The 10,697-nt window shown below is 40.7% G+C and overlaps 2 protein-coding genes across 4 annotated transcripts; one reads left to right on the plus strand and one right to left on the minus strand.

Moving 5' to 3' along the window:
* Positions 1–198: 198 nt before the first annotated feature.
* LOC140948974 (uncharacterized) lies at positions 199–2,068 on the minus strand. The gene is made up of 2 exons (XM_073398233.1): positions 1,576–2,068; positions 199–667 (listed from the first exon to the last, which is right to left on the minus strand). Exons 1-2 carry the CDS (start codon positions 1,982–1,984, stop codon positions 372–374), a joined length of 705 nt encoding a protein of 234 aa, XP_073254334.1. The 5' UTR covers positions 1,985–2,068; the 3' UTR covers positions 199–371.
* A 1,919-nt stretch (positions 2,069–3,987) lies between these two features.
* LOC140948963 (uncharacterized) lies at positions 3,988–10,528 on the plus strand. 3 transcript variants are annotated; one of them, XM_073398220.1, is made up of 3 exons: positions 3,988–4,425; positions 7,154–7,323; positions 8,332–10,528. In XM_073398220.1, exons 2-3 carry the CDS (start codon positions 7,257–7,259, stop codon positions 9,813–9,815), a joined length of 1,551 nt encoding a protein of 516 aa, XP_073254321.1. In that variant the 5' UTR covers positions 3,988–4,425; positions 7,154–7,256; the 3' UTR covers positions 9,816–10,528. The 3 variants fall into 3 exon arrangements, with proteins under 3 accessions (XP_073254321.1, XP_073254320.1, XP_073254322.1); XM_073398219.1 differs by lacking the exon at positions 3,988–4,425 and adding an exon at positions 6,035–6,149; XM_073398221.1 differs by lacking the exon at positions 3,988–4,425 and adding an exon at positions 6,165–6,320.
* Positions 10,529–10,697: the final 169 nt, after the last annotated feature.

The raw sequence follows: 10,697 nt of genomic DNA on the forward strand, positions 1-10,697 counted from the left end.
CGATTCCGCTTAAAAAGCTGTAGTGGTCAGACTTAAGATTGAGGTGCAGTAGAAAGCATACCTCGCCAGGATAGCAGGAGCCCGGACAGCCTTTCTTTCGCTTGCTCGATACTCTAACCTGTTCCAGGCGTTTAGATAGTGAGGAGCAAGTTAAATCGTACGCGGCGAGCGCTAAAAGAAACACGAGGGGAAAAAAACGAGGGGAGACTGGGGCGCCTTATTTTTTCCCTCGTCAATTTTTCGCCCGCGCCCTAATTTTTTGCCCGCTCCCCACCATTTGAACGCCTGGAACAGGCTATCGATACTCAGGCCTGCTTGATACTCAAGAAGACTGAAGGTAGCTCTGCTAGCAGGGTGAGGTAAGCATGGAGTTACCCTGACTTAGATTCGGCCAAAATAGGTTCAAGTTCACCTGCAGCATCTGCTCGTCCGATTTCCTTGAGCACATGATACAATTTCGCGACAGTAGCATCAGCTGCTGTGGCCCAGTCTTCCAGGAGCATTTGAGTGCTTTGCCCTGGGAATAGTTTGAAATTACTGACTTGCGCGTGAGTGTAATGTAACTTTCCTGCGAGGTAAATCCAGTTCTTGTATGCAGCAGGATTTAACAGGAAACCCAGTCTTTCGTAAACCTCGGCGCTTATGTCTCTTAACATGACTCCATTTCCTAAAAAACAAACGCCCCTTATGTAAATGTATATGTGACATCACGCGTGACCTGTATATATAACAATTATTCACCGAAGTGGAGGTGGCTAGTCCTGGATATTTACCGAACTGCGAAGCAGTGAGGTAAATATCCACGACTAGCCACCGACACTGAGGTGAATAATTGTTTTAGTATATACTAAAACAGTGAGATAATTGAGCACAAAAACGACGATTTTTAACTCAAATACTGTTGCCAACGATTACAATTTTGGCGCGTAATGACCGGGCGGCCGCGGCCGTCGCTTTTTCTTGCCAGCAACTAAAACTTTTGAAGGCATTTATTTAGCTGTTGCGGGGAAATTTCTTCAAAAGGAGTTGTGAATTCTTTTTGTATTTAAAATCATTCTATAAAAAAAGATTACTAAATTTAGTTTTAAGCTTATTTATGAACAACTCAACTAAATAAAGTAAGCAAGACTTAAGCTTCATTTGCATTTGTAAACAAAAAACTTTTTCACCGGTTTTATCGATAAATTCGTGTCAAAAAGACAAAGCTTTACCTGTTAAAACTTCCAATCCGAACTTCGTCACCTTCTTCGTGTATTTCGGAGACAGCTTGCTTGATTATTTGTGAAATTTCTTTGTTTGTTTACGGCAGCAGACCGGGAAGGCATTTTGCTTGCAACTTACACGAGTTTGGCGTCACTCGCTCCGAGGAACTGGAGGTGAATCAGTGAATAGTGCAGGATATTCACTGATTGAGTAGCCAATCAGAGCGCGCGAAAAACACTATCCACTGTTTTAGTATATACTAAAAAAATATACTCTGAGGTACTGAAGCATGAATTGTGATGTTTGCATTTGTAAACACAAAACACTGAGAAATAAAATGTCCTAAAGAATTCAGCAGCAAATTAAACTTACGGCGGGTGCATGTGACAAATGTAAAATAATCGCTGTTGTCTTTAGGATGGGAAGGGCCTTTCCGACCATCCGTAACGCAATCCCGCGTTCGTGTCTTGTTTTGAAGACTAACTTCGCTCAGGGTGGTTTTATGATTGTTGAGTAACCCACCCTGAAAGGCTTGAATTTTTTGGACAAGATCTTTACGCTTGATCTGTGTCAGGAGATCTTCGAGAAGTTGGCAATTGTTGCTGCAAAGTTCATTCCTTTGTTCCAGGTAAAGCATCAAATCCATTGGGTCTCTGATGTCCTCTAATTCTCTCGTTGTTAACAAATCACGCAACAAATACTTCAAGGACCTCAAATTTTCAGTCGTTAGTTCTTGACACAGCGAAAAGAGGACCTTACGAAACTCTGGGATACACGACATCTTGGAGTAGAAAGAGTCGCTCAAGACATTGACATAAGCATCGTTATTGAATGGATCGATTTATATTTACCCTAGCACATGTGCGAAGTGTCAAAGGGGGCTTCCCTTATCCCAAAATGCACTGCGCAACTAAGCTCTGGGGTAATCTCGTACCCAGATCTCACTCTGTTTTTCACTCCCTTTCTCTTGGCCATGGGAGATCTGGGTACGAGATTAGCTCTGGGGTGTAAGGCTGGAGACTGAGCCTAGGTGCAGCACGTTTAACGAATAGCCTGTTCCAGGCTCCTAGATAGTAATGAAGCGTAAGTGAGGCCACGCGAAAATATGAGCACGTGATCTGGTGGCCTGCGTGGCCGGCGTTGAAATGGGAAGGGGGAATTTGGGCGCGCGAGACAGCGTGAGGGGCGCGCGTGGTTTCGCGCCCTAATTCTCTTCCCCTTCTTTTTCGAACGCCTGCCACGTAGGCTAGTGATCTGCGAAAGGGGGCTCCCGTTTTAATTTCGTGGTCACGCTTTCTCAATTTCGCGGACCCGAATATCTCGGAGCCTGGAATAGGCTAGTTTCTTTATAATTAAATTCCTTGAAGAACGACGGCTTGACCGTTCAAAATATCAGGAAAACTTAGTCTTCTGTCTGCGGAAGAAGTTTGATGTGCATGCTTGTCAAGCTGAACAGAAAGGGCAGGGAGGGGAAGATTCATGGCAGGTACGCGTTAGCATTTTTAGTGTATCATAAACATGAACATGAGCATTGAACTGTTTCTATTTCTATTTTTATTGTATAATCATTACCTGTATATTCTATCTAGTATTAATAATTTTTTTCCTTTACCTTGAAATAATCAATATTGTATTTGGCAATGCCATCTACTCATGGAAATGCCAATAAATGTTGTTGTTGTTATAATTGTGGTTAATTATTAACCACTTACGTGTATTTTAAATTCAAATTTCACGAGCCGTTAAAAGATATTTTCTCTCGATATAGTTCTGGCCTTGAGGAAGGCTAATTTTGTTAGCCGAAATATTGGCCTATAATAAATCAGCCCTTTGCCGTAGCAGGAGCCGATTACTTCTGGCCGTAGTACCAGCCCTGCATTCAGTTTTGTTTTAGTGTACCATAGCTTGCTGTTTTTGTAGAGGGTAGATATTACCAAGGAAAAACACATCCTGGGTATCACGTTGGCCTTTCCATTTGTTATGGCCTTCCAACCTCGTCAGACGAGCTAAATTATTATTTTTATTTTTATTCTGGTGAGACGGATCCGGAACGTGGCATTGGCTTGAAGGAATGCTGGATCAGCGAGATCCTTTATTCTCCAAGCCCATTCCTAAACCCTGAACCTAGCCGAGACGATTACTATTAGAAAGCGCGTGATATGGCGACATGATCAGAAAAAAGAAACTTAAATCCTGGAAGAAAAATAGCATGAAACAAAAGATCAGAAGGGAAGAAAAGAGAGAAATTCTCTTTATCGCGCAGTTTTGAAGACTACCTTCGACTGTCATTAAGAAGCTGTCGGTCAGCTCAGTCTGCATACATTTACTTTTGCCTTCAATAGATCCTTCAAGGATGTTTGGCTTCGATTTGTCTTGTTTGGGTGAATATTTTGACCCATGGATCTGCCTACTGATAACAACTATCTCCTGGCATCCATCCAGAGCCTTCTGCGGCCGGCCCACTTCCCGGGGGGGTACTCCCTATACTGGCCTATAAGTCGAGGCTCCGCCCGAAAGAATACCTTCTTAAAGCTTCCGGTATATAAAAAGGTTCTGTAGGGATTTCAGTAATTGAAGTATATGAAAGGAAAGGGAAATCTGTCATTTTAGTTGGTAAAAAAAAAAAAACAACGAAACTAAAAAGGGCGGACAGATGCATTCCGTGGCTGTGAAAAGTTAAGAAACCTCCTGGTTAAGTAATTGAATCACATTTAAAAACATTGAATTTACAGCAGCTGAAAGGGACGCAGTGTCCTAACGGCTAGGTATGTGAAAGGTGTTTTATTTGTCAATAGGTACGAAAGAAGCACCTTCTGTCAAAAATGGTATATGAAAGGTTAAGGGGTTGCGCCTCCGGGCGGAGCCTCCCCGTATAAAATTGTATTTGAGTACCCCCGGAGCTAAGTTATTCTTTCACCCGCCAGAATAACTCCCAAGTTTAAACGGTTGGTTGTCACTTGGTGCGCTCGTTTCTAACAGAGTAACTAGAAAATTTCAAAGTGTTACTTCACGCAATTCGAACTGGTGAAGCGCTCTTTGAGGAAACTGTTCGTCTATTTGTGATTAAAGAGAGGCGCCTAGCGGAGTTTTGTTGCCAGCTTGTCGATAAAAGGACAGATAAATTATATTTATCACAACACCCGTGCCAACGACGTGGACAAGGCCGAAGATTCTACTGAATCATATCTACTGTTATAGCAGTCCGAGTTGTCGTGATTCACGGTAAGGCGATCTTATTTTTCTACCACAAAATATTGATATCCGCCAGGATCCTGTAGCCGCTCAGTTAGTTTAGGAAGCGAAAATTGATCATCAATAACAGCCCTGCCAAGGGAAACAGCCGTCATTTGTGAAGGCGGCAAACTAGGTCGGGGAGGGGGGGGGGGGGGGGGATTCAGTGACAACGAACATGACGCTGAGCCCCCCCCCCTACCCCCATGAAAAAACATTAAGCAAACCTCCATTGACTAAATAACATTTGCTTGTAAATGAGACGTTCCATACCTTCCTTTTCTTATATAAAAGAAGGCAATTCTTTCATAAGAACGCTGATCATGATGAACAAAAACCAAGGGACTCCCTGCGAGATTCAAGTCAAAGTTCTCTTGGCGACCCAACAAAAGGCTCTAATCAATCACAGTAAAATTATTTACCTCCCCCACCATGAATCTTCCCTTTCCTCTTAAAAGAAGGTGTTAAAATATATCACAAGGTGACCAAGAGACCCCCGTCAACTTTCCCGTTTAGCTCCGATGTAAGTCTGGTTGAGAGCGCGTAAACTATAATAATCTAAAGCGCAGGACTGAACCCTAATGAAGGCAAACGGCAGACTAATCCAAACTGAGCAAAGCGATAAACAGCGAAAACAAATGATCGACATGGGATAAACTTTCAAATTAATGTAATATTCATATATAAAATATTTACAAGAACGTCTGCGTAGGAGGTTTTTTCTTTTTCTTAGAGAAAAAAACAGGAAGACTACGCAAAATACAAAACTTACCTGAGCACCTATTGAAGGAAACCATGGGATATCAAAGGTTGTAATTAATTCAATTCGCGCTTCAATCGTTATGTTCTTTTGTCGCAAACTCATTATTACACAAAAACATACACAAAAAACAAGGAAAATAAAACGTTAAACCAGGGATATGAAATAAGCTGCAACATGTATCACGATGCCGAGAGGTACTCAAATTGCCCCCTTCGGATACACGTCCTTCAAACAATGAGCAACTAATTAAACTAAGCGACGCCAAATTGAATGGTAGAGAGACGAGAAAATTTAAATTTCATGAACCATATTACATTTAGACCTCTTCATTCGCACGGCAACTTCTGCAGTTTTATTATTTTTGCAATTTTTATCATAATTCTTGGTCGAGAAAGCCAGACCCGCACAGACTCCCACCAACCATACATTTCTCTAGTGTTTACTGTAATTCATATATATAGTTCATTTTTGGAAGGATTGTTGTAGATAGGAAAGTAGACATCACGATACAATTATTTAGATTGAATGCCATGAAATTATGGCATTTCGTTTAAGCAGCTGTAATTTACTTGTCTTTTGAACACTGTGGGTGTCAGCACTTCTGGTTAAATGAATAATAGTTGGATCTACAACTCCATCACCTTCAAATACGATTCCACACAATTTCTTCTGTTCCTCTCCCTTTCATTGAGTATATTACAGCAGTATTTTGACCACTGTCCCAACCGATTTTTTTTGGTCCCATGGGGCAAAAATACCGTGGCTGAAATTCTATTTTCCCCAGCCAAAAAAAAAACCAACCTCGTCTTTCGTTTTACACTAACCCTAAATGGAGAAGGCAGATGCTTTCTTGCAGTGTTATTAGTTTCCCATGGTAACACGCTGTCCATTTAAAGCCTCTCAGCCAAACCGACAACTAGCAGTGATCCAGCTTAAAACCTTGAAGAAAAAGGTAGGACATTTCTCAAGCTCTCTTTTCAAGAATACCTTCCCCATAACATGGAATGATACGGAAAGTTGACTTGGTGACACAGAGAATCCAAACATCATACAACGCTCAGTAATTCTTAATGCCGAGGACTGTCCCCAATACTTTCCTTTATTGTGTCTACAATTAACTGAGGTGATTGAATGTATATGTTTCAACATTCTTCTGTTTCTTTGTTTGGTCTTGCTTTGGTCAAGGTCAAGGCTAAGGTGCAAGAGGAAGGTGCCGAACTTCTTTATGCTTTGCAGAGCCGGCGGGAGTCACGCTTAAATATGATCGATTCTTTGATAATGTCACTAATGTTCTTTAGAGGTTTAAAACGAGTCTGAAACCAGCATAGGATGGCTCACTTCAGTCGTCTTTTTTCACTCTCACGAAAAATATGCATATTGTTTTCATTCAAAAAGCCCTTAAGCAACACTCCATTTTATTAGAAAACACCGCAGGTTATTAGGTGGTCTCTCAGAGTGACGAATACTATCGCTGTACCGCGATTCAACAGTCACTACATCACGGCAGCAGCACTCGCTAGCTCACAGAGATCCTGTAATATGAAGCACTATGATAGCGAGAAAAAACTTGAAGGCAAAGCTGAAGAACATAGGTACTTTAATGACTTCCATTTTCGTGCTCAGTGACATTGGCATTCACAGTGACTGGAGAAATTTGGACCAATAATTCCTCGCTGTTAATCGCATTCAAATAATTTGCTATATAGCAGAATACTTTCTTCATCTATACTGTATATATTATCATTACAGTAAAACAAGCCCTGCTACTTCGGATACTTAAACAAACATTTCTAAATCCCCGTCAGATTTGGATGTGGTAGATCAAGATTCATTTCGTTTCATCAACATCATTTATATTTATTTATTGTTTATCGAATCATTAAGAAAACAAGCTTTTCTGTTTTTTCGCATCAGCTGGTGACGTGCTCTCCGTTTCTCTGTATCTGTCTTTTACAGTTTAATCAAGACCAAAGTGACTGAGTTTGTTCTTACTTACACGCAACTTGTATTCTTCCAAGCAATACCACAGACGCGACCACACCTCCAGAACTGCTGAGAAATGAGTACATTGGGCTCTGTAGAATCACTGTCTTCAAAGTCGAAGAAGAAGGACAAGGAAAACAAAGGTACGAAATTTAATTTACGTCAAACAAACAATAAATGGAAAGTTGAATAATAAAATAGGCCAGTTAAAAAGAAAAGAAGCAACATACATTATACGGGCACTATAACTAACTAGTCCCTTACGCATTCTACAATAGTATAACCCCAGCAGAAGCAGTAGAGGTTTTTTCGTTCTCTTGTTAGGTGTTATAACAACAGAATAGCCGTGTGACTACTTATACCGTCGGAATAAATTATGGGTCATTTTAGTTGCGAACAAAAAATCGTGCTCGTGAAAATTGATGCAATCTCACAAAGGCCTTATTAAACCGAAACGTAGTTTAGTTCGGGGAAATTTAGACAGTTTTGCCAACCGGTTAGTGGCAATTTAACACGAAACGTTGGTTGTTGAAAAGTGGAAATACGTCCTATTTATAAGTTAAATATCTTTTATGGAAGAACTAATGTCAAGTTTGGAGCCAAAGTGTCCCGCTTTTAAAACCTTATTTTATGTGGTGTTCACATAACTCACAGGAGAACTTCTCAGCTACCTCGAGACCTGAATTGATAAAATATTGAAAAATACGAAGATAGTGAATTATATACATATATGAAAAGAGTTGTTTTTGTCTAATACCTAACTTGATGTGCCTGATGCAAACAGGCTTGCCTTGAGTATTTATCTTTTTAGATCAAAGCCATATTTATTCAGTAAATTGTTTATATATCAAGTGTCATTCTTAGCTGATACTCAGAAAGTTCTAGAACCCTAAAATCTTCCTAGAAACAACAGCAAAAAAATATGATATGTCACTTTGTGTTTCGAAGTGATTTCAAAAAAATTTTCGAATATGAACTATAAATATACGTAAATGATCACACTTCACATTTATATTTAAAATATTTTGTGTTTACTCTTTATATGTTAGATCATGTTAATGAAGAGGTGAAACATTAAGATCAATACGGGGACAGAGGCATGTATCGGTTGGTCTAATTTCTTTTTTTTCCGTCTTTTTGTTCCGTAAAAGGAAAGAAAGAGAAGAAAGAGAAAAGCAAAAAGAGAGATTCAAAGGCTGATTTAGAAACTGACGCCGAAGCTCGTGGTGAAACGACCAAATCAAAGAAGATGTTTGGCATTTTTCGAAAAGGGGGAAAGAAGTCCAAAGATCCACAACATGCGAGTTCTTCAGAGAGCTTGAATGTCACAAATTCAGCTGATTTCGGCAGCACTGCGAGTGATTTGTCGCTCGTAGGATCAAGTGTATCAACAGAATCAACGACAGTAGAAAAAGTCGAACCTTCTCAACAAAATGCAGTAAACGAAAATGCAAATGTCAAATTACAAAGTAACGATACCGAGAGTAAAATTGAACCAACACTCGCAGACTTTGTTTACCAAGGCAAAGAAAAGACGACCCCACGAAAAGCAGATAAAGACGACTCCTCGCCAAAACAACACAGAATCAGTGAGAAATTACAGGCAACACGGCAACCAGAAACTGACACCCTGCAACAGAAAACATCCATCAAGAAATCCCAAGAAGAATCGTTTGAGATACAAATGCAGTCATCTACCATCACCGTTAAACCAAACGAGGATAGAGGGAGTGGACCTAGAGATAGCGACCCGGATTACAAGGAGGAAAAAGATTTACCACAAGCCCATTCGCTGGAGGAAAAAGTGCAAAACGACACTCCATTCAATGCAGATGCTATCATGCCAAAGCTTCAAGTCCATTATCAGAGTAGTGATCATTTTGAGACGAAAGACGAAAAGAGAGTTGTTGTGTCATCAGAATCAGTGCTAAAACATCAAACAGTTTCCGAGATTAAGGCAACACCCGATGAGGAGTTCAAGGTCATCGTAGAACAAACAGTCATTTCCACAGAGAAACAGACAAGTGGTCCTACACAGAATGATTCTCAAGACTACCAAGTACAAAATGAAGCTGTAGCAGTGAAGGAAGAAGCAGCCGAACTCATGTTTCCTGACAAACATCAAGTCAGTGATCAACATGGACAGCAAGATGACATTGTGGAAGACGAGAGTCCCATAGTAGAGGCTGTCAGTAACAACGTAGAAAGTGAACTTGAAGTCAACGAGTTCCTTTCCACAAACGTTAAAGAAACCTGGGGGCCTGACGAAGGCAATCATGAAAAGGTGATCGAAAAAGAAGGAAAAAAGAAAGTGACCGAGACAGCTGAAGCAAAACAATCGCGTCAAGAAGGTCTTGACAACATTTACGATCACGGCAAGCAATCATCTCACTTGGGCGAGAAAACCGATTTCAACCCACACTCTACCTCATCGAAGCCGTTATCACTCAGCAACAAAACAGATGCTGAGAATGACTTCGAAAGCCCAGTGGACGCTCCTTTTATAAACACTATCAAGGACGTTAAGATGTCTTCCTCAAAGCTGCTGGCTGAGCTGGGAGAGGTAAACCAGAAATTGCTTGAATTGAAAAAGGAACTGCTTCAAGTTCTTAAAAAAGGAAGGGAAGAACCATAAACAACCTCCAACGCGAAAAAGGCGTCCGTTTGATTGTGGGGACCGATGGTGGTTAGTAGCAGGAGAAAATAATTGTCAACAACATTAGGAAACACTATAGAATATAAGCTGTAGCTATAATGAAAAAACAGCCTTGAGACTCATTATGTAAACAGTGGGTTTTGTGTCGTCAACGACATGTTTGTAAAACCTAGTGTTGAATCTATGCTATTTCAGTATCCTTATGTTTAGAGACTTATCAGGGCTTTGTAACGCATTCCTTCTCCACGAAAATGCGTTAGTGTCCCTTAGTTTTGACATTGGAAAACTTAATCGAATAGATTCCATGCTATCGTGCTTCTGCGGTTCAGTAATAGATCACAGAAGACCTCTTCGGAGAGAAATGGCAGATTGCTTCCCTAAGTTTACAAGGAAAATTAATTCGCAGCAAAATGATTCAGCCCATGACAGAAAATTGCAAAACAAACTTTCGATCAATAAAGAAACTGATTCAACCTCAAGGATGAGCAAAGGCTGGTCTTTCCCATTCCTGTCATTACTCTACCGTACGGATGAACCCCTGTCTTATCCTGACCCTGTGAAACCCTATGTACTTTTTAACTGCCAGGGTGCTTATGTATGTTCAGTTTAGAGACAAGACCTTAGACTTTAAACCGCTTTGGCGAATTTGTGTTACTATTAATAAACCGTTTATCAGCTCTCCCCTATCATTTCTGCGGTATGCCCGGAATTCTTATTGGCCCACAGCAAACTTGTTTATCTGTTCTGATTGTAGCCTCCCACGCAGACGTTCTTAGGGGTTCGTCGCACGTTCCTGCAGGAACGCGTGACGAACCCCTAAGAACGTCTACGTGGGAGGCCACTCTGATTGTTCAGATGCGG

The sequence above is a fragment of the Porites lutea genome, chromosome 9 (genome assembly GCF_958299795.1).
Source record: "Porites lutea chromosome 9, jaPorLute2.1, whole genome shotgun sequence".
NCBI classification, from domain to species: Eukaryota; Metazoa; Cnidaria; class Anthozoa; order Scleractinia; family Poritidae; genus Porites; species Porites lutea.